We start from the raw sequence: 25,321 nt of genomic DNA on the forward strand, positions 1-25,321 counted from the left end.
GGAGTGTTTCTCTCTCTTCACCATGCAGCAAACAAACCAGACGTGAGAACAGCAACGCTTTGTAAGAAAACAATGTATTTACAAAAATAACTTTACATTTACCGTCAAGGAAACATTTAACTGAACTACAAATAATGCAACAGTTGCAGCCGAATGATTACTGCTCATCAACTGCAAATAAGTCATCACAGCTCTTCGGTTCACTTCTCCTTAAGAACAGAGGGGCCCTGATCTGTACACACTAATACCAGGAGCTCTATGGGGGGCTCTATTTTATTTTAGGTCTACAATGTACTTCTGCACAGTGTCTTTTACAGACACCACTATTTTATACAAAGGCATCATTTCCATAATTTCTGGAGTTCCGTCTTTGATTACTCCTGGTATCAATTAATCTTTCAAAAATGTATTAAAATTGACTGACAATTTTTAAAAACTTCATGTAAACGAAGTTACAGTCAGTAACTTTTATCAGGACGTCAATGAGATAGAAACAGTTGATATACAGAAAACAAAAATGCAAGTGTGCAACTTGTTCCTCATTGTAACTCAGAATAAAAAGTTCTTCTTGCTCCCAAAGTTAGCCAATCTTATGTTGACCTTTGAAGAACAACAAACTATTTAGCTGCCTTTCAGTCGTCCCGTCAGACCCTCTATCGCCGAATCTGTGTTAAAATGTTTCTCCAACGTCTTTTGAGATCTCTGCACTGAGTCTCCTCTTTGTATTTGTTTTACAGTAGAATGATGTTAAAGAGAAAATCCTAAAAGACAATTTGTTAACCCTATCATCTCGGACAGTTCAGTCTTGAATTATGAACACAAGCAAAGTCTCTCTTTGGTTTTAGGCTGAGAAGAAAACCAACCCCAGAGTCGCTCCATTGGCAGTAAATGGGAGGCCAAGTTTGTCAACGCAAAGAAAGTTTCCAGTGACATTTTAGGGTTTTAGCTGCACATTTTCTGGTTTGTAACTGATAGCACTGAATGAAATAAAGCTCAGTTATTCTGTGCATTCACAATGTCGGCGTTCCATTCATTGTCAACGGAGGAGCTCGTTCAAACTGGAGTTTTGAGCCGGGTTGCAGCACCTAGGTTTTACGTGTGTAAACTCCTCAGACGATGTTTCAGAGCCACTAGTTGGTCTGTAACCAGTGGGTAGCTGCATGACCAGTAGCCAATCAACAATCAATCATAGTGATCTATTGTCATGGTAACTGTGTTAAGTTGCTTGCTGACTGGCATACGTTAGGCATGACTGGCATACGAGAAGTCATAGACTTCTCATATAAGTTTGCAAATGATTTCTCCCAAAACATGATGCTGTGTGCAGACAAAAAAATCTCCTGACTGTGTCATTTGCACATTGCCTTGCAACAGCATAGAGGAATTGCATAAATATTTAGTTTCCTGGGGCTGTAACAGTTTTTAATGGTGCAGCCACTTCTACTTTAGTAAGTTATGACAAGAGCTAGACTCTTAAAGGCTATGTTTGAACTCAGCTGGCGCAGCTAGCGCTTGGCTTCTGTGGTTTTCAACTTTGGGAGAGATTTGTTCATGTTCACAACTAGCAATGGCCTGCCTAATGTCACAGGACTAAGAGTATTTTCTATTTTAGGGACAATACTTCATTAGTCAAAGATAACATGTTTAATTAAAGAGCAATAACTACTGCCTAATCTACCCTTACTGTAATATTATATTAAAAGACTACTATCTTTTTACAGCCAAAATGGAAATTAATTCTAAACTTAAAGAGTTAAAATTCAGAAATGTATTTACCTAGTTTCTTATCTAGCTCTCAACCTAACTACAATGAGAGCTCTAGCCCCTTCTTATCCCTTTGGCAATTTGTAAGTGTTTCAAAGCCCAGTCCTCCTTAGCGGTTTGATTTTATGGTTTCAGGCTTGTGACACCACAAGCGTGTCCAGTCATCCACATGTCAGCAGTGGGATTTCATTGTGAACTGAGGCTCCTGACTGGTCCAGTCACCTTCCCCTCTCACAGGGTTGTGAGTCGGTGACCACTGACCCTGGTGACCATTCCTGAAAATCACCTCCCTCCCGGCCCTGCAGGGGAGGGTTGGCTTCCTCTGACCCCTCGCCCACAGCGATCCACACCCTCCATCATCGTCCTCGGCCCTTCACAGAGAGGGTCAGACGCTGACAGCGATGTGGCGGGAGGACACTGCGCGGCGTTTAATGCGGGAGCGGCGAGGTCTGGAGTCGGACCGGCAGCTACACAGAGGTCCCAGCAGCAGCCAGAGGTAGAGAATCACACAGGCCCAGCAGGACGACATCTTCACCCAGAAGGTAGACCAGCTGCCGTGGGTGAAGGTGGTCTCCAAGACTGCTGACTCATAGCTGCAGGAGGAGAAAAAAATATATATATATGGTCTGATTTAGAGCTGGGGAGACCATAATGACTGCCGACTGCAAAATTGTTTTATGGTTAATTGTTTACAGACCTGAACCAGTTAGTGAGGGTCATCATGACATACAGAGACGCCAGAAAGAAGACGAAATGGAAGAAGAAGTAGCTGTAAGCCACTCTCTGGGTCTCGTTGTGAATAACATTCTGACAGCCTTTATTATCCTCATCCATCACAAACTCTTCTTCTGCTGGAAAGACAAAGAGACAAAGCATAAACTATGTGATCAGAGAACTGAATCATCATCATCATCATCATCATCATCATCATCAAACCTCTATTTCATCAAGGATGGCCCTTTCAAGCAAGCTCTATTTTTCAAGGGCGCCCTGATAACACAGAGCATAGCATAATACAAAAGTATATATAAAATCAATAAAATGCAATAAAAATGTACCAAAGCAATAAACACACTAATAAAAAACAAATAATGATAAAATGCTGAAGCAGTAAAAGATACAGAACAGTAAAAACATCAACAAGACAATAAAACATCAGTTAAAACAATAAAAATTATTCACATGCACTCACACTGCTCCAAATTCATTATAAGTAATTGAATTTGAGTAGAGGAACTCCGCCTGTCCAGTTTTAGTGATATATGACACTGGGATGACTTTATATATCAGAGTAAATGTGCAGTGACATATATCGCTCAGTCATCATATCTTGTTCTGTGTCGCGGTGGCAGATTCTGCATTAGAGCTGTTAAAGCTGCTACGTGTAGCATTTTGTGTTTCTCAAAATTGACGCCACATGTTCAGTTAACCCCGCTGCTGCTCGCTACTCTCAGCATCTTTAAGAGATTAACTAGAACAACGATATAGCGATGACAACCTTCCTGTTCCTCAGGGCAGCAGAAGCAGCAGGATGCTTTCTGGAACTCGTAGCGGTAAACTTTGATCATCCAAAACGGACCAAACACCTCTGCCAGGTAAGACGCTTCATTACTGGGGAAAAAATGAACATATTGTTACTATATAATGGAGAGTGAGACACCAAATGTGGAAAAATAAAGGCAAATATTAAATAAAATTGTATCATCACAGACATGTATATCTAAATTATTCAGAAAAAGTTTGGCTAACAGCTGCTCTACAACCCTTCATGCTTTGTTATCTCAAGATTTTAACCAAGAAGAGTTAAAAAAAGGTGAGCCCCATTATGAATTTGTACGTGTTCTTTTAGAGAAGAGTAAGAAACAGTTTTGCATTGTTTCTTTTTTATGTTTTTTTTTTTTTTTTTTTTTAATTATTAGCAAATGTACAGAGGCTGTCGAGTATGATTTTTACACATATTCATCATTTCTTTCAGCACGAGTGTGGTGCAGAGGGGGCCGATAAGAAGTATGTGCCCAAGGGCCCCGTGCTCCTATGATCCACCCCTGGTCCAAAATGCAAAGAGCACTCACACAAATGAATGATGCTTTCTATAGATTTCATGAATATTATCGTGCTACATAACTGCAGGATGATATTTGTTTTTGTTTGCTTTGTACATAAAAGACACATTTAAGAGAACAAGTGTTTGTCTTCACATACAGGTAATTAAATACAAACTTATACTAACCATGCAAAGAGAACACAGCAGTACATGATGGCAGCACCGATGATGGCCACTGCATTGCCTTCGTTCTGGATGCCGTCTGGGCCCACGTTGGGGTAACACACGGTCATGTTCTTGCCTTGGTACACCACTGACACAAAGAAAGACACGACAAGTTAGACTGCCATCATAAACTGTGTTCTATGGTAAGACAGTAGAACCAAAACTACCCTTTGTTGGGTTTTTTGTCAGATTAATGCTGGTTATACAGAGCCTCCTTAGAGAGCGTTTAGTGTTAGCTGAGATTGGATTAAACTGCATGAATCTAAATGAATGCTCATACTGAATCACTGATTTAAAATAAATCTATAAATATATTATAATTAACCTCGTAAACTCTGATTTGCCCTTGAATTTCACCTTAAAGCTTCAAAGTTAGAAAAAAAAATTTGTTTCCATATTGTAGGACTGTATATATTATACATCATATATACATTATTCTATATCTGGTGGCTGCAACGCCTCATTGAAGCTACATCACACTTACATGTATACTGAGTGAAACATTCAAACCCAAGATGCCATTGTTTTATTACATTAAACCATTTAGATATTATTTTATTTTTACATTAAACCAAATAAAAAATATCTCGATGTCTTGTGCATCATTCTATACTCATTTCCCCGTAATTCAGCAGGACATGTTTGATATCTTTGGAAACTTTGGGATCTCTACTAAAAATGAAGACAAAGTTCTGAAGGTCTGAACAAAGCTTGGCTGCAGAGCATGCATCTGAGGTGCAAACTGAATAAAATAGCTGGAAATTGAATGTGATTTAAAGTGAATTTTGGCACAAAATTCAAATTTCATTATTGAATTCATTTATTCAAAAAATCAATTTTTTCTACATTTACAAAATTCAAAATAAATACAACTGTTTCAGATCCATACAATCCACCCCCCACCCCCCTTTGTGATGTCACAAAGGGAGTGACATCACAAAGGGGGTGGGGGGGTTGCCACACTCACACACACACATCAAGCACATTGTCAGTGAATGTATGTTCCTTCATTCTTTCTCCTTCGTTTCCTTTCCTGGGAAAATTCCTGCCTTTCTTGTAAAAGGGGCCTCGCGACTGCACTTTCCCTCCTGGGACCCTCTTTTATGGACTCACCCTCTGGAGGGTCTGGAGGGCCACGGGATAGGAGCACACTCACAAATATGTACTGTATGCATGCACATGCACATGCACATGCTCTCTTTGTCAAATACACACACACACACACACACACACACACACAAATCCACCCCAACCTCCAGAGGCTCGTTTCAGCCGGCTGTGGATTCCAGAGAGGAGTATTGTGTTTGTATGTTGTGGGGAAGGGGAACCTGAGCTCACCGAAAACACTGGCTAATTACAGGACTCAGACTGTATTGTGTACACATACACATGCACACACACACACATACACATACACACACACACACACACACACACACTTAGGAGTGCTCTAGGGAAACAGAACATGTCCTGCTCTTTGAGTTGTATGTTTTCATTTACACTTCACTAATTCCTCATCAGGATTACTGTCCCTATGTGTGTGTGTGTGTGTGTGTGTGTGTGTGTGTGTGCATGCGTGCATCCCTGTCTGCGTGCTTGCGTGTATGTCTGTCTATGTGTACATTGTGCATACATGTGTGCATGTATCGCAGAAATGAAATTCATACTACTCATACTGAAGCTTTGCTTTCTTCCTATCTTTTTGTCTGTGGACACACACACACACACACACACACACACACACACACACACACACACACGGTGTCATGGTAAGGTCACGGGGCATAATAAACCTTCCGGGGACAGAACAGGCAAACATGCATAAGAGAACAGTAACTAGTGTAATACACATAGACACACACACACACACACACACACACACAGCCAGAATGTCTCCTTTGGAGCTGTTGCCATGACAGGTGACCCCCTAATTTAGAATAGCAGAGGAAAAGAACACACACACTCACACACACAGTCTCACACACACCAACAATAAGTGGAAATTAAGTATTTTGAACCAGCAGACGGTGTTAAAGTGTGTGAAGGTACACTGGGCCTTTGTGTGTGATAGAGTGTATGCGCTGAAACGGTGTTTTTATAGACAGCTGAGCGTGCATATTTTCTCAACAAGTTGCTGCAACGTCCTGTGTTGCCCCGGGACTCTCACACACAACTACTGTACACACATACTGTACATACACACATATACTCATGTAGCCTCATGGACAATACCATGTCAAATAATAAAAAAAAAAAAAAAAAAACAAGTTGAGCTCCTTATTAAGGTAAGCTTGTGGTTACCTAAAGAGGAAGGAGTGGCTTTGTGCAGCTTTAGTGCTCTCTGCTATAAGAATGCATTTTCCCAGACAGATAAGGGAGTCAACATGGACAGAGGCAGAGAGAGAGAGAGAGTCATCGTATTGTAGAATATAGAATAGAGTAGTAGAATAGAGTAGAAGACAGTAGAATCATCTGATAATAAAGGAAAACTCCCCTTACATCCACTGAAGTACAAAGTCTGAGATGTTCAAGTGCATTCCTGGCCTTGTTATCCAAGGTATTGTAATTTACTTTTTTGGGTGTGCCCACTTTCCTTCAACCTGTCTCATCTACTTCTACCTCATTTAGTGATTATGTTACCCTGTGTTTCCCAGAATGCCCTGTGACAACCCCCGGAGAAGCAGTGCGAACTTGTTTCTTTTAATCTGAGGTGGATGTATGGGCATGTTAACATCCACTGGAAACATCCTGATGCGACGTCACATTTATCCACAGGAACAGGCGAAAAACACACCACCACACAACAAAAGGAACCCAGAAGTGCACGATGCATCACTACTAGGTGAGAGTAGAGTTACCCAGACCAACACATCATTTGTGACTGGCAGAGGTGAACCGTGCTGTTCAGCAGGATGAGGTGTGTAAGTGCATGTAATGATACTGCCAAGCTGTATTCCTATGCTATTATGTTGTCAATGGATCCATCAGGAATGTGAAATATCCCTCAGTGTGCCCTCATCACAGGCCACTAGCCCAGCCGGCAGCATGTCAGAGCACATCTCATCCTAGATTATCTGTGAGTGTGTGTTCTTCTATCTGCTACAATATCCCAGTCTACCACTGTATGTGTGTTCCTAAGTGTGTGTACATCTATATTTATGTGTGTGTCATCCAGATGTAAGCCCTGGATAAGACAGGAGCCTCTGTCAAACCCCGGTACTAATGTCTGAATCATGTAAAGGCTCTTTGTCTTACCTGGAGCCAGCAGGTGAGTCATGGGGGTAAATTGTGAGGATTTCACAATAAGTGAATGTAAACCTCAGGGTTAGGGCTGGAGTTTTTGTCAAATACTGGCAGTAAAACTAATCAAATTTCGATATGTCACAATGAAAACTTTTTCTTTTTCCGTACATGGAGATGAAACAGAAATCTCAGGAGAAATATTCCTCAAATTCAGCTTTTGAGGCATAACTATAACAGCAGGCAGAACAAAGGGCTCTTTCAAAACTAAGATTTACCTCACATGCAGTGAGTCATCATCATAACTCACTCTCCTCCAATGTACACACCTGTCTTTATCAGGTTTTACCATATATACATATATATATATATATATGTGTGTGTGTGTGTGTGTGTGTGTGTGTGTGTGTGTGTGTGCGTGTGTGTGTGAGAGAGAGAGAGAGAGAGAGATTTTTTCTTGAAAATAGTAAAACCTGCACTTGAATATTCTGAAGACAGGTAGTTTTTATTAAAGGTGCATTATGCAAAATTGCCGGTGGTTGACTTAAGTGAGCACATTTAGACTCAGCTGACAAAAACATGGAATAAGCATGTACTTTGTTGGTTAAATCTACATGGTTTCCATCATTTATCACATGCTTATTCCATGTTTTGTGTCAGCCAAGACAAAACAGTCCTAGTTTACATCAACACTTGTACACAGAGCACCTTAGAGAGCAATATTTTGATCCAAAGGCCTTCAATAGGTAATGAGGTTCGTAATGAAACTCATTTTATTTTATTTATTCATCTCCCTTGCTCTATTGCTTTATTTTTTAGCATATAGACAATATGGAAACCCTGAAAATCATTCTCTATTATTTGCACCAGTCAAGTTGGACCAGCTGGATATACTGTATATATGTCAGTGCAGACATATGGACTTGTCTGTATTTGTGTAGTTATGTACCTCTTTCTGGTGGACGGCTGGACAGCGCTGAGAAAGTGAGGTACATGACGTAACAACTGATGATGGAGGCCTGAAGGAGCCCCGACCGAGGCTGCTCTGTACTCACAGAGGGAGAGGAAGAGAGAGAGAGAGAGAGAGAGAGAGAGAGAGAGAGTCAGTACATTGTAATCCCCTGCCACACACACACACACACACACACACAAACACGCACATACACAAACACACACACACACACACACACACACACACACACACACCACAAGCAAAGTATATGGTGATCATAAAACCTGGACATGTACAGACAGAGGAGAAACCGATAATATTAGCTTCCATCTAATTATTATTATCTGTGCCAGAACTAGTTTCAACACAGGGATGTTTGCTTTGCTGGAAATGGACTAAGTGTTATTTCACTGCAGATAACAGATGACAGACATAAAGACGCATGAAGCTTTGTGTGAGAGTGTGTGCATGTGTGTGTTTCCACAACTCACTCTGCCGCACGCATGGCGTGACTGCGATGAAGGACATGATGCCACAGAGGCCCAGGTTGATCCAGAGCAGGGCCTTGTTGAAGTGGCAGGCGATGGGATGTGTGTAGTACTTGTACATGAAGGTGAAGGCCATGGTGGCAATGGTGTAGAAGAACAGGGTGGCACACATCACTGCCAGGTACCAGCGCTTGTTCTCCGCCGCTCCTGTCAACCTGAGGACAGCACAGTGGACCCGCTGAACTTCACTTCCACATGAGCTCAGATCCATTCATGGGTGCTGTCGCCCACAAGAGCACGCCCAAAGGCTTTAGGCAAACATTTATAATCTTCAAGGTGAAGTTCACTCATAGAAAACCAAACCCCTGAGTTAACCTCTGCAGTCCCATCTTAGACTTCTATTAAACAAATTAAACTAAAGGGGCCAGCCTCTGACAGTAAAATGTCCATCAAGTTTCTGAACTAGGGCTGAACAATATGTTTAAAAAATCATACTGTGATTACTTTTACAGATATTGGAAAGGCCATTAAAATGATGATGGTGTGATTTTGTTGGGGTCTATACCAAACAAACTTGCTTTCTTTCTTTCATGCTTTCTTATGGCTGAAAAATACAATTTGTAGGCCATGGCATCTTTGTAATTAATACAAGAAAATTGCAGCCTCTGCAATGCGAATATTGCCCCTGGCTACATTGAGATTTTGATATTATTTTGATGAAGCCTGTTCTGCAAAGAGCACATGCAGCAAAATCCAAGTGTTTTGTTGCCTCTGTGGGACTAAAAACTGACAGTGCTCTGATCATGTTGCAAAATATAGGAGATACTGAGGTAAATATTGAACTGGTGGACTCAGTGCAATTATTTAGCTATAAAAAAAAAAAAAACTTGGATTATTTTACTTGAGTTATTAAGCAAAATTTGATTTACATTTTATGGTTTTTTGGAGCTGTAAAAAGATGGCCCTGTTAACTTCATTGTATAAAGGCTAAGTTGCTCTGTTTGGGGGTCCCACAAATTTAAACAGGATGTAGACTGACAGGCAGTCAATAGTTCATTATTGAATTCTCATTTTGACTTGAAGTATTCTTGTAATAGCATATACATATGAAATATGTCCCGCTAATCACGTTCTGCAAGCCCAGAAGAGAGAGAAAGTAGAGTTGTGGGGTAGAGGAATTACAGTGTAACCCCCTGGACCACTGTAGTGGGAATAAGAGGATTGTGCTGTGCGTTTGCCTTGGAGCAGCTCCAGACTGAGTAAAGCCTCTTACTTGGTGGATCTAAAATTCTGCTATGTCAAACCAGAGTTCAGAGGTGACTGGCAAATGTCTAACAGCACAGCAGCGACAGAAACAGCTGGAGACACTGTAAATAACATCTGGAGACGAGCCTGTTATCAGGGGATGAGACTGTTTGAATGAATGGTTGAACGGGACAAGGGAAGATACAGAGAAATGGAAATATCAACAGATAGGAGAGGATGCATAAGATTGATGAAGCTGAGTAAAGGAAGAAAGAAAGAAAGAAATCTGGTGAGAAATAAACTTTAAAGGTGTCTTGAACAGATGTTGAAGCGGGTCTGTATGATTTACACATCACTCATGCACAGATGAGTCCATTGTCAATAGGAGAGATTCAGAAAGAGCCTCGTTTCTCCAGATGGGAAGCAGCCTGGTGTTTGTGTGTGAGAAACCGTGAAGACACTTTTTTTTTTTTAAATGTACATCACATGTACATTTGTAACGCTGCAGCAGCAGACACAGGCTGTTAAATCTACATGTCCCAGGAGTCAACAAAAGAACTTGTTCATTCACGATGTGCAGTGAAGACTTCATCTCTCTTCTCCCAGCCTTCACTTCAACTCAACTCTCTAGTCAACACTTTCCCCTGTCCTCTGCTTCAACACACAGACCCCCTCCTCCCTCACCAGTTCTTGTTCCAGGTGTGTGCGAAAGCTGTGATGAGGATGAGTTGGATGAGGATGAAGGCAAATCCTCCCACCACACCAACGTAATGCCAAGCTGGGAGGAGAAGAGAGAGAGAGAGAGAGAGAGAGAGAGAGAGAGAGAGAGAGAGAGAGAGAGAGAGAGAGAGAGAGAGATGGATGAGGGGCAGAAACATAACACATATTATTCTGTCCATTTCTAGTTATTATAAGCTAAGAGTACAAAGAGAAAGAGACAGAGAGAGAGAGAGAGAGAGAGCAATCTGTAAATCATAACATATCGGATATCTGGCTTGTATCACAATGAGATTCACTGTTGCCAAACAAACTGAAATCCATGCAGCTACAGAGATTTATGATCCCATAATTCACTGCAGGGACTCGACCTTCAGTGTTTTCATTATTGATTCTCCACTGCCCTCTAGCAGGATTCAGAGGCAGGTGCATTAACGGCATCAATGCAAATCGATATTCAGTGCAGATTGATTTTCAAAAGAGTGCTGATTTGCTCTTGACAGCCACAGAGTAACAGTAAGCAACCTGTGCAGCTGCTCACCATGCAGGAAGGACTCTGTTGGGATGAAGAAGGCAGCAGTGCACATCCCAAGAAGGGTGATGAACTTCAGAAACCAGAACCTGCATTTCAAAACAAGGAGGGGAAGCACAAGAAAAATCGGTCAGTGGTATGTTAAAAGCCTAAGTCCAACCTTTATCAGTATCTTTCTGGGGAAAAAAACAGCTGGAGACGAAATCAGCAGTAGATATAAATGATGATATTGTGTCTGTAGATGTCAGGGTTTTGAGAGAGTTTAAAAAGTTCAAGAGGTCAAATAATATTAAATATCAGGTGGAACAAAGTTTTCACAAGGCAACACATTTTCTTTTAATCTCAAATTTGTTTTTAATCTTCCCTCTCCATGTCCATTTGACTCTGTGTTTGATACACTGCTCCTGTTAGACAAACACATCAGATGTTAGGTGGGGGGCAGTGATGCTACCTGGCCTCCTACTGCCCGCTGTATGTTGTAGCCTTTGTCAGACCTTTCACCCTGGCCCTGATAAGACTCTTATGAGTAGATTTATGCCGATGAGGACCAGCAATCCAGCCTGTCAAATCCTAATCCCAGCTACGTCACTGCTCTAATCAACACACTGCAATGGAAAGTGTGACAATAAGGAGCTTAAAATAGACAGCCAGGCTAGTTCAGGTGAGCAGAAAGGGAAAACACTTTCCTCCTTATAGAGAGGTAGCAAGGTATTTAAAGATATACACCGTACACACTGAGGTGGATGCAAATCTATTTTGGTGGGAATAAAAAATAGCTTTGCTGTTTTTGTATTTGTCTGTGGTTATTTAAATTTGTGCAGAGAATAGCAGAGTATCAGGAGCTGGACTGCACTTTAGCCAAACCTCTTGCAGCATTCCTATAAATACCCACCTGATCCTCTCATACTCTTTCACCCTCATATTCTGTGCCCTTCCCTCCTGTCCTATCTCCCATTTCTCTTCTCTTCTTGCTCCTCTCTCTCTCTCCCCAGCCAATGTTTAACATCTCTAAATAAATGATTAACATCATTTTTTTTTTTCTTCATATTTAATGAGTGTTCCTAATGTAATGGGCACTACCGGGTAAAGATGAAATTCACATGATGATATGTTTTCAATGTCCTGTACACACTTTGTAACGCATTGGTTATAAATAACAAAAATCTGTACTTAGAAATAATATAATGATATAATTGATATTTTACAACGACACTGTAAGGGTGATTTTTGGTGTTTTCATAAGATGTTTACACAACAGAGATTTTTGATAAACAGTCATTGGTAATGTGGGTATGATGACCCAGCAGGTAGAGACAAAAAATACAACAGTTGAATAAATTCAGAAAATTGCATCCTTTTACTATAATGCAGCCTTTAAAATCAGGCAAAGACAACACTTATGCCATATCACGCTATAGCAACATCCAAAATCCCAGATGGTATCTAGTCAACATAATAACATGCCATAACAACATAATATTGATATATTGTCCCGTCCTCTGGCCTCTTAAGACTCCAGGGCTGATGGATCAAACAATCCTCTGTTAGCTATATCTTTAAACAAATGATTATGACTTTAAGTCCACGTTCATTGTTGCTGATGAAGTTGGATGTTGGAAGGATATTATGTTTTCCTTCTGTCAGTTTGTCTGTTTGTTAGCAAAATATCACAAAAAGTTACAATCAGATCTGGATGTACTGATGGTCCTCGTCCTGATCAGGTAATTCAATTTTGGTGATGACACAGATCTGGGATTTTTGCAGTTAGACAATTTCTGTTTTTAGGTACAACCATTATGCTGCATTTATATGCTGGTGGGAACAGCATTGCTTTCACATGATATTTTCTTGGTAAATAAAGCCTGGAGGACAAATGATACACAAACTTAAGCGTTGGGGAGGCTGCAGCTTTGCCGTTTGGAGGATTGTTTGGTGTCAGTGAAGCGTTGTGCCCTTCTGACTATTTTACTCTTACAGATTGCATTTGACCCAACAGCTAAGTTTCTTAGATGTAAACATAAAATGACACTGTTTTAACAAATCAGATGTCTCCAGTCAGTGTCATCACTATCTTTGCACACTGGCTATCAATGGCATACTATACTCTTACTATAAACCATAATATTCCTGCTCACTTTAGCAAGATGGCTAGTAGTAATCCCATCATGGCTGCTGTTTTCGCCACAATCTCATTTTCCTGTCTCTGTAATCAGTCACTTTGACAGTGTCTTGATTCCAGACAGCAGGTGCCAGAAACTGACGCTTCACTGAAAAAAAAAAAACAAAAAACAAACAAACAAAAAAAACCTGCTACACTGACCCATTATGTATGAGAGCTCTGAAGTCCTGGCTGGATTTGACATCTATGAGGAAGACCGCCATCATCAGATAGAAGCAGGCGGTGCCAAAGCAGACTCTGTAGACGGCTGAGTAGCCCACCAGCATCTCACAGTGCCCTCCCCCATGCGCCTGGTCGCACACCATATTGAAGAAAGGCACCTGAAACACACAAACATCATTTTATCTACTTTTATCTACAACAGCATCAAAATCTGTACCTGTGTGTGTGTGTGTGTGTGTGTGTGTGTGTGTGTGCGCGTGTTTCTTTCTGCCTGGTTGAGATTAAGAGAGAATTGCTCTAAAAAAAAGAAAAAGAAAAAGAAAAAGCAATGACAGGAAAAAACATGCATAGCTACAGATCATCCTGTGCATAAATCAGAAGCAAAAGGATTATCTGGACATTTATTGAATGTTACATCCCTCTCATTGCTTTCCAGTGCCCCTGGTAAGCACCGCAATAAACGCTGCAATGAGAAATACAACTTAAAATACAACATATTGTGCAAAAATGTATGTGATTTTATGAGGAATTTATAGTCTATCAATTTGCACTGCATGTTTTCCTTCATTTTATCTGAATATCTGAGCAGGTGTCATGGAAGGCATCGGATGCAAAGTCCTGGAGTTCCAGTACCGGGCATCAAGGCTACTAATTTGATGCTTTTGCTACTTTATTTTATTTTATTTCTTTAATTTTCTTGTTTTATTTCACTAATTTACACTATTTTTAATGTTATTCTATTTGGACACTTCTGGTGTTAGCATTAACCTTACCACTTTGTGTTGCTTATGCTGCTGTAATTACTCGAGCAATTTCTTTCACAATAAAATGATATCTTGTCATATCTTATGCAGCACTCACGTTTTCCCTGACAAGCTCAGAGACGGTGCGGGACAGCATGAGGCAGGAGACTGCACAGGCCAAGATGTGGAAGAGGGTGTACATGACCCTCGTGCTGGTCGAGGATTTGACTGGCGGGCAGAAGGCGCAGCAGAGCGAGCATGGAGCCGGCCCACAGCAGCAGCATGCCTGAGGAAGGAGGGAAGGAGGCAGCTCAGTGCAAACATACGATAAACTCCAAGAACGAACAGGGAAATCCACCACACCAAAACAGACCAGGTCTAAGGTATATGTTCTGCACTTTAATGCTGCTTTATTTGATAGTGACAGTAGAGAGAGAGAGAGAGAGAGAGAGAGAGAGAGAGGAAAGACAGGGGAGAAAGAGGGGATGACATGAATCAAAGAGCCAGGTGCTCAGATTCAACCTCGGGACTCAGACCTCAATCAAGTGGTGCATTCCCCATGACCAGTGTTAATTACTGAATTACCACCTAGTTGCAACAACCTAGTAACACCCTAACATGGACAATAAAAACCTAAGCCTATAGAGACCATTGACTACTGGGACAGAAAAAAAGAGTGCAGTACAGTCTTTTTTGACATGAGGGGCAGTGCTGAGCATTTACTATTCAAAGAAAAATATAAGGCATTACATTTGATTCTAAATATTTTTACGAGCAACTGGACTATTTGTATCATTGTTATACGGCTCAATATTTATAATGAGGGCATGACTGTAGCCTGACATGAAAATGATGGTTGTAAAATGTTGAGTCTTTCAGAGGATTTCACAGGGCACACATTAAGGCTGTGCCGTTAACTGGCTGCATAAGTAGAGGGAAAAGAAGACTTTTTTCCTAAATAGTTCCTGATTTCATTCATCTGAGATCATAGAAATGTGTATCTTCCTAACCACTGCCTGGTCATTTTCACCAATGGTCAGAAAACAAGAATTATAATTTAGAGAGCTGATTTCAAAAATCCCACTGACCACTGTTCATTTTACTCTGTTTAGCTCAGTTTTAGCACACGATGTTGCTTCCTGGAGGCGGCAACTCACATTCATGTAGGTGGAATATCTCCCTATAAAGACTATCTCTGGTAAATACTTAATAACCTTACCTTAATAACCTACTTAATAAACTTGTAGCAGCCACCCAGTAACACTCTAGCAAGTACAGTTAAATGCTTAGCTACCACCTAACATCACCCTTACAAGCTAATTAACAGCAGTTAGTAGCTAACCACTTAGGTAATTAGTTAATTTAGTTTATTAATTATTTACTTAATTACTTAGCTTAGCATCGATTAACACTCCAGCAATCATTTCTGCTATGCAATGTGTGTATTCTCGTAAAGTCGTGTTGTAATCGTTTGATATTTTTATCTTTTAGCCTTTGATTGTATCCTTGAACTTGACCAATGAGGAATGAAGTTGAATCATCTCGTTCTGGTGTCGGTTCAACAGTAAGGCTAAGGATAAGTAAGGCTGTCCTCTATCCACTTGTTCAGAGAGGCAACTGAGACATTTCAGACACAAGAAATCGGTTTCATATACAGTGCCATCCAAAAAGATAATATATTCTAAATATTGGAAACCTCAAACTTTATTATAGCCGTTGATATCTTGCAAAAATTGCTGTGATAGTAAGTAGTTTCAAAATGCTTTAACTCAGGATTTGTAGACTAAGCTCTGTGCTGAGCACGCTACACTAATAAACTGAAAAAGATATTCAAATTACAGACTGAGTTGTGATTTAGCTTTGAGCCTTGAGTTGAATGGCCATACTAGCAAAAAAATTGTTATATATTTCTTATAATCTGTCACTCGGGTGTCATATTTAGATTGCATTTAATAGTTCTGAATAATGTTTTCTTAATCAAACGTTAGGGTGCAGGCTAGACTCTTCATTAGAATACCTAAACATAATATTTGATGTATCGCTCCCTTATGTATGGTATTTGACTCCAGTTTCTGAGGTTTAGAAAAGATGTATGATTATACTTTTGGAAGGCTTGGTTGACTGTGTGCCTGGCTCAACACACTGTTTAGATTAGAAGGTAGGGAGAGACAAGGAGGGAGATTGGGGAGAGACAGAAGATTAATCGACCATGCCCAAAAGCAGCTGTCTGGTTCTGATTCTGATAAAGGGCTGTGGACTGGCTGTAAGCCAGTCGCCTCTTATCCTGCACTAAATCTAAGGATGCAGGGACAAGCAGGCTAAACCAGTGTTTGCCTGATGTGACAGCAAATTCTGCAGATTACAGTGTCGAGGTCTGTCCTCTAAACCAGAGGTTCTCAACCAGGGGGGCGTGGGATAATTCTGGGAGGTCATAAGATGATTTATGGGATGGGAAAAAAAACATTTCTGTAATACAGTTTCTTGTTCTGATCTGATAATCAAACAAAACAACCTGGAAAATCATGTTTTTGTTGGATTCCCCTCCTCTGCATCTGCAGCACAGACACAAGTCATGAGCAGGCGTTGCTTTGTTTTAAGGGATTATGAGTCCAAAATGGCCGAAAGCCACCGTCCTGTACTGTCCTGCTATGATTTATGAATGCACACATTGGATGCTGGTGCCATACAGAGATATTGTTACTCATCACGTGCATGTCATAATCTGGTTGTAATCTAAGGAAGAACATCCTACATACTTTCATTCCATCTCCTTTCCATTCCATTTGATTCCATTTGATATCGTGTAGCTGACCTCTGATCATGGTTCAGAGACACTCCAGACAATTCAGCATCTTCTCAAATTGAGGTTTTTAGAAAATTATTTGGACTGCATATTAAAAAATGAAAAGCATCCAGTAACTCTCCCTCTACTGGTTGAGACTGACAGCCATACACTGCTCACAGATAAACTGCCCCACCACAGATTTTACACATGTACATACAAACAGATAATGTGTGACGTGAATGTGCATGTACAGTGTATTTAAGAAACAGCATCAGTCCCGATCTGATGCACTGCATCAGGCAAGACAAAGACAAAGGTAGAGAACTGTGCTTCAGAAGCGAGATCAAACAGTTAGTTAACATAACTTGCAGGTTAACCTGGGCCACAGCTAGTCGGGCTCATACATACAGTACACACACACAACCCATGACCCTGTACATCATATATCACACACAGACACTACACATTTATATATGGACAGATCTACTGGGTCCTATTCCTATTTTACCTTATTCTACCTTTTTTATGTATAGGTATTGCATTTTTAAAATTTCTTATAGGGATCTACCACAAACTGTTTCTATAGGGACGTAGGAAAAAAATGTCTTGCCTGGATGTTAATTTTTTTTGCATTGATGTATAACTTTGCCGTTAACCACTGCTGCTGCTACTGTGACATTTGAATTCTCCTTCGGTCAATCAATAAAGGTAAATCTATCTATCTATCTATCTATCTATAGATGCATAAAAAGCAGCAATGTCATATGATGTTGTGAACGGTGACATCACTGCCTCACTACCAACCACACATCAGTCCTATGATTCAGGAAGTAACCTACTTTCTGATCTGTTAGAAAAGTGCCTGACTAGACAGAAACTCTGCCAGCATCCTTCAGTGTAGACGCCTTGAAATAGATTAAAAACATGAGGATTCCTTGGAGCCACTATGTCTAGACCAGACCGCTTTATTTGTATTATCCCAGCTACAACAAATTATCTGTTAATGAGTCTTCAAAGATTTAAGCATGTCCTCTCCAGTTCAACGTTCTAATATCAAACATGATTACACAGAGAAATTTATTTTTCATTCATCCTTTCCTTTTTGATTTACCAATCATTTATCTTTACACTCATAAACATGTAGATTGGAGCTCTACAGATACTGTGATTCTGTAGTTTGGTTACAGACTTATTATTTTAGATCAAAACAATGGCAGAAAAGCATTTAGAATTCTCTGTGATGATTTTGAGCTACAATGTTGAGACAGCTTGAGAAAGCCAGGCTTTTTCATAATTGTGCCAACCTGCACATTGAGGGAAAACCCCTCAAGCTCAGTCCATCAAAATGGCTAGTCCAACCTCTGGCTTAGATTAATACAGGATTAATAAGGTCACAGACTGACATGTAAATTTAATGTTGCAGCAAACAAGGGAGTCAACAGTTGGCCAAAAAACATGAATAGAGAATTGTATTTTTACCAAAGTCACCTGAATTGTACTGAAAGTTTAAATCTTTTATTGTGGGCATCGTACTCAGATAAAACCAATCACACTCATGAGATCTGGAAGACACAATGATAGTGTGAACAATGACCTCTGAGGAATAGTTATAAGTCAGTTGCAGTGAAAAGGACAGATGCACTCCAGGGGTGTCTTCCATGTGAATGTCATGATAAGATATCCCAGATCTTTCTAAGAATTCAAAGAGCTAATCTGAAAGCTAATCCCATGTGCCTTAGACATGTATGGTACCTGGGCACCAGCTTTATTTTGTCACACTCTAGTGAGCAACTTCTTGCTTGTACATTTCTTTTTGATGCAGTTTCTACTTTTTGATCTACTGATAAGTGGTTTTCAAAGAGGCAACAAGCCACCATGTACAAAACTGCCACTCCAAGGTAATTAGTAAATGCTAAGACTAACAAGCTCATTGTTCATCTATTAGCTGCAAAACACACTGCAGCTAATGGAGCAGCACTTCCATTGTGTTTATAAATCAGTCCATTTTTTACACTTGAACCTCCGTGCACATTGCCAACTACTCAGTACGGTAATGGTCCACATTGTCAACCCTGTCCTTGCTGCAGAGGAATTATAAAACACATGGAGGTCAGAGCAGGACATCAGTGTCCGCTGTATTTTGTTGTCTGGTAAACTTACACACAGTAACGTGCAGTGACAGTGTGAAACTACACAGTATGATCAGCTGATCAATAGTAGAGATTTTTCACTCTTTGTACTGTGACGTGTGTTATCATCTGCCAGGCTCTCTGTTCTTCAGGTCACGTTCACACTCAGGGTGTATTTAGATGAAAGTTTTTGTTCATATGTGAAAAACTATGAGGCACATCTGATCTTCTTGGTCATGTTTTAGCAGCAGGACCAGAGACAGTCTGATGTGTAGAAAAGCTTTGGAAGGACCATCACAATGCACGCAACATTTAACACACTTCAGTGTCAAGATGATATTGGCCGCCAGCGTGAATGGACGACAGCAGAGGTTACTGGTACTTGACTTGCTTTGAGATGCAGATATGTAAAGATTATTAAGATGCACCACAGTTTCATTGTCATATCAAGTTAGCTGCCTGTAATAAGCCATGGGGCAGCTAACTCCAAGTTGATTCGACAAAATGGCAAAGGATCCGCAAAGTGGCCTGCCCACAAAAGTCAAAATATTTTCAACTTTTCTGCGTGGAACTGCATGCATTAAAAAAAAACGCCAAATGTGAGATATAGGAGATGGAGAAGTGAAGTGCATGGTCTCGTTGAAATTAAATAAAAGCAGCACTCACATGCACTATAAAAACATCTGACTGAATGCAGCCACAGGGAGGTAACTTTGAAAATGCCCACACTGTGCTCCACTCCTACTTTTTCTATTTGTGTTTTCAGAACTTTATTCTAAAGCCCACCATCCACACTGTAACGTCCCAAAACACCTCCTCATTATACATGTGCAGGCTTGCGTGCATGGCCTGTGCACATGGTGCACATGCTCAATACACAATGCAGATCACATGATAATCCTGCGTGAGTGTTGTCAGAAAGGTCAGTTTTTCCCGTCCACACAACAACACTAGGCCAGTGTTTTAATTTTACCACATTTTGTACAGAGTTTTCACAAAAGCAGTGTTTTCACAGGTGGAAAAAAAAGGTTTAGTGTGGACAGCGGGCCAAAATGGAGTTACCAAGATTTGTTTGGACATAACCTGAGACAGGTTTCTTTATCCTTACTTCATTTATACTGGTAGTTTCACCAAAACGTTTCCACCTAATGCACAGCTTGTAATGTATAACACTTGAAATGTGTAATGTATTCATCTTATATTTGTTAATGTACAGCCCTGTCTCTTGTGCACACCAGTGTTAACCCACCAAACATCAGACATCATTTGGACATTGTTTTTTGTTTTTTGGGCTAAATCTTGTCCATCACTGCCTTAATTTCACCCAAAAATAGACATTGAAAACTGGGCAGTGTTTAGTCCATCTGATTTGGTCCTAATTTAGCCCAAAAATAGACAGTAGATGGTACAGGGAAGTGTTTATAGAGATGTCTTTTCAATGACTTGAAAATGACGGTTTTTCACCTTTTACTTTTCAACCAAATGTAGATGTTGTTTAGACGTATGGCAATGATGTCTTTTCAGCATCTTTTCAACTAATTTTTGCTGGATGGGAAAGAAAGTCACTGTTAAATTAGCCTAAAAGTAAAAATCAATACTTTAAATGTGTTTATATCACCCACACCAATCAGAGCTAATTTCCCAGTTTAGACAGTTTTGATCACCTCAGTCACATCAGCTCTCTGAGGTGACCAACAACTCTCCAGTAAACACTTATCAACTCCAATAACTGTTGCTGAAAAGTCAACAATCACCGACTCTGGAAAATGTACTGTAAAGAGAAAAACACTAATAAAACCCAATGTAAAAAGGTGGAAACTTCTCTGACGACACAGAATGACAGTCCACATTCAAATATTTTCTCTCTCTGGCTTTTGCTGGACTGAGCATAGATGGCCATGACAAATAACTTTCTGAATTCCTGAATAGCTCAGTCTTCACCCTTTTATAAAATACCTTATGTTTTGGTGCAGTGCTGCCAGTGTGTAGTGGATCTTGGGAAACTCCAGCAGACATCACATCTGTCAGCACTGAATCTCATAGTAATAACCTCAGTGGCACTTAATATAATATAAACCTCTATGAAAATACAATTAACAATGAAATCACACAGAGATGATCAGATGTACTGCTTTGTACTTACAGAAACCATCATCAAGAAAAATATGCATCTATTTCAGCTGAATGGTGGAGTTACAATCAATAAAAAAAAAATTGTGCTGAAACCTAAGTACTCAAATTATAAAATACTGCACTTGCTAATCATTCACATTAACCATGTTCATCCAGTTGCCTGAGCTGATGGTCACCCAGTCTCACCTGATAGGCCACCATGTTGAGGAAGTAGCTGTAGGCTCCATTCTGGTTCATCCCTTTGGTGGACGTCGGTGTGCCTCTGAAGTCCTTCTCCCTGACTCCCATGACTCTACATTTGCCCATGAATCTCCAGCACAAAATAGTTTTTTTCATCAAAGTCCCTGCGAAGATGGCATCCTCACATCCTCAAAGACACAAGGACATAACTCCTGCAGTGAAACCTCTTTCAGCAACAGGCCTGATGTTGCTACTGGGGAAGAAAAAAACAACCTGATACAAGTCCAACCCCAGCTGCTATCGTGCAGTCCAGCAGATCGTTCTTGTGCTCCTTATGCTGTCAGCTGGATTAACAGAAAAGCTAGTCCGCCAATTCAGCTGCTGCAATTCTCAGTCCAGCTTCACTGGAGAAGAAGTTGTTTTTTTGCCCATATCCTGTGTGATTTGGCTGTGCGGCTGTGTTGGGCACTGCCAGAAAAGAGCGAGAGGTGGTGGTGAATGCCCAATGCCCTCCCCCATCGTCCCCTGTTCTACTCGGTCAGATTAGGCAGAGACTGAGAGGGAGGAGGGGAGGAGGGGGGGTGAGGAGAAGGGAGGAGGAGGACGACGACAGGGACCATGTGTCAGTTCCATCTGTCCTTCCCTTCCCCCAGCGGCCTCCCTCCGCTACACCAGCAACACACAAACCCCTCAGCACAATGGGATTAGGCAATACTCCTCTTTAATCCAGTTTTACAAAACGGGATTTTTACTCTGTGATTTCTAGATGATACCTGACACCTCTCCCTGTCCTACCAGCCACCGCTCCCCCTGCTCTCAGCGACCTCCTAGCTGTCAATCAGAGAAAGAGGTCACGTCCATAATCTTACAAAGTATCACTGCATTACGACCCACAAATATGAAAGTGGGACGAACTGGATGTAGGGCTGTCTGCGATGCATTTGGAGGATGCATTTAGAATTTAGTTTACAACTTAATACACGACCGTTCACCAGATTTTGGGGTCTAAGAGATGGCCGGAAAGTTGTCAGCTGAGAGGTTTAAACATAGCTATAACCACTACTTCTATGCAGGATTAAAAAAAAAAAAAAAAGAAAATAGACAAAAACCACTCGAACAAAAAGTGGGTCATTTTGAAAAATACTTTAACTCTAAAATTCAAAACTGACTCGGACTCGGACTTCATTTATGTAAATAATTATACATAAAACATACTGCTGATTCATATTTTCCACCCACACTACACCTACAAGATTTAAAGGGAATATCAGTCGTTGTTCTGATATTTTGCACTAGGAGGATATTTTATCTATCTATCTATCTATCTATCTAAAAGCTGTAAAAGCAACATAAAGTGGCAAAACTGGTATTTATTTCCATGAAAAAAAGATTTTTGATATGTTTAGTATTATATTTATTAAATTATTATATGTATTATACTATAGTTATATTAAGTATTTTCATTGCAGAGGTGGCATGAAGAAATGGTAAACATTTGTGTGGCTACAGCAGCCTTTTGTGAGGCGAGCTGCATGAAGAGAGTGAGTGAGATTAGATTTGGGTTACTGTGCAGGGCGGTGTGTGTCTGGATAATCCTGTCGTTGTTCAGCCCTCCTCTCAGCCAGGGTGACCTTCACTCCAGTCCCCTAGTCTGACTCTGTCACTAGCCCCAACTGGACGGCACTAGCCACAGCTTATCCCACCCAGGGCAGCCCCCCATCGCCACAGGGGGCTACAGCAAGACAGGGAAGGCCAAATGAAAGCATTGAGAGTGTAACTGCACCACATATGGCCTGATAAACACACCATTGAAATAAGATGGCTTACTGTTCCCTTCTTAACGCCTCATCCCTGGCCTGACCTGTGCATAATGAACTTATTTACAAAAAATTAAATAATCTATCATTTAAAATGTATAATTTTCAAGGAGAATATTTTAACAGCAAATAGTGATATTTGTTGTAATATTTCATGAAAGGGGATTATGTAGAGAAAAAAAGGATTATGGAAGTTCCTGATATGCATATTTCACTGTTAATATTCCTATGTGGGCATAGCTGAAGATATTACCAAACCAATAAATGGCATCCGTGTGCTTCTGTAAAGACATTATCTGAAAAAAGCAGTATTTCATTTTCATTGGCTGTGTTGACTGTTCTCAAAGCTTGAGCCTTCATTTAGAGAAATGCACCAAATCAATTGAGAAACACGGGAGGTGATGCAACAAACACAACTGCACAGTAAAAGTGACCACGGCAGTGACCCAGAGGAGTGGACTGTGCCACACACAGTACGTTACACTTGAGTGAAAGTGATTACTAGGAGTGTGTGTCTGGCAGGAGACACGGCCCTATTTACAGGCTTGATGGAAAAAGCCCTCTGTGCCAGTATCTTCTGTCTCCTCAGAATAGCCATAATCAAAGCTCATTGTCCGACTGGCTTCACTTTCTCCGAACTTAGTGACAAACGGCAAGTTGGATAACACGACCTGGTGGAGGGTTGCTTGCTTTAGAATCGGATAAGAGGCTTGGATTTACAAACGCAGTGAATGAGCGCTCTCAGGTGTTCTGGCAAATCTTCAGGCAAACCAACAGTTGTCAGATCATTCACAGAAGTAGCTTCAGGAGCCACTGACCAGGGCTGTCGCTAGGAATTATGGGCCCCGTGCACAAAAGGGGACTCTGGGCCTCCACTCCATTCTCCTCTGGTCCCCCAATCACAATTATTCAGCAATGACAAACAGCGACTCTGTGTCCACCCATCCACAAATAAAACACATTTACTGACACGTCCCTGAATTAAATTTTGAAGCTGAAGTGCAAATTCTGTCTGAAGATGCCAATTTAGCTGTTTGCAGTGTTGTATAGTTCACTTTGGCCTAAACCTCAGCAGAAATAAAAGAATATAATATTTTTGTGACTGGTTGAGGACCCCAAAAGGCATTTTACATTTTGTACATTTTAGCTTCACTGCCAGCTAATGCCTGTCAGAAAATGTATCCTATCTAGTATTTATGCCAAATATACATTTGTGTCTAATTTCAAATTAGTGTATGTGTTTGCATGAAATAATCTGTATTTCAGTTTTCACAAAACATAAATGAAGCCCACCTGGTTATATGTAAAGCACTGACAAACATTTTCTAATCATCATGTCATCATGACTGAGCTGCACAACCAAAAACACATTAAGATTAATATTTTCTGCACTTTACAGATAATTCATGACACACCTACTGCCTGAATATGTGAACTATGCAGTTTAATGAGGAGAACTGTTACACATCTTTAATTTATAGTGAAGTATCTGGGCACACCGGGCAGCAGTGTAGCATCATAATGATTCCTGTCTCTCTGCAGCCCAGGAGAAGACTATTTTCTTTTTTTATTCCCTTTTTATAACGGCATTAACTGTAAGAGAGTTCCTCATCTTTTTTGCTTACTGTAATAAAATCAAAATGTATGTTGAATTCTAACAGAATCTAAACTTTCCTGAGATTGTTTTTATCATCAAAATCCTACTCCACAACTGATAAATTGGAAATATCACAGACAGGCACTTTAAAGACAAAACCCACAGTGACTTTAAAAATATGTCAGCGCAACAACATCCACACTGGCCTATTAACAAATGTTTCACAATGATGGAGGAAATGCCACAGGAAATGGAGGAAATGCCAGACTAATGTAATACCCTTAATCTCACTTTGGATTATTCTCTCCAGCATCAACAATCTAAACCAATTAGTCCCAGTGATGAACACGTGTTCCTCCCAGTGGTCCAGTCCACCAGTTAGACACTGC

At 40.5% G+C, this 25,321-nt stretch overlaps 1 protein-coding gene across 2 annotated transcripts; it reads right to left on the reverse strand.

Annotated features, from left to right (window-relative positions):
• Window positions 1-56: 56 nt before the first annotated feature.
• Window positions 57-22,046, reverse strand: serinc4 (serine incorporator 4). 2 transcript variants are annotated; one of them, XM_030077272.1, is made up of 11 exons: window positions 21,525-22,046; window positions 14,410-14,577; window positions 13,528-13,706; window positions 11,217-11,296; window positions 10,643-10,736; window positions 8,717-8,928; window positions 8,223-8,318; window positions 3,995-4,121; window positions 3,263-3,375; window positions 2,462-2,612; window positions 57-2,357 (listed from the first exon to the last, which is right to left on the reverse strand). In XM_030077272.1, exons 1-11 carry the CDS (start codon window positions 21,672-21,674, stop codon window positions 2,150-2,152), a joined length of 1,578 nt encoding a protein of 525 aa, XP_029933132.1. In that variant the 5' UTR covers window positions 21,675-22,046; the 3' UTR covers window positions 57-2,149. The 2 variants fall into 2 exon arrangements, with proteins under 2 accessions (XP_029933132.1, XP_029933122.1); XM_030077262.1 differs by having other exon boundaries at window positions 2,462-2,615.
• Between the last annotated feature and the right edge of the window lie 3,275 nt (window positions 22,047-25,321).

Source organism: Myripristis murdjan, chromosome 3, assembly GCF_902150065.1.
Source record: "Myripristis murdjan chromosome 3, fMyrMur1.1, whole genome shotgun sequence".
Lineage (NCBI taxonomy): Eukaryota > Metazoa > Chordata > Actinopteri > Holocentriformes > Holocentridae > Myripristis > Myripristis murdjan.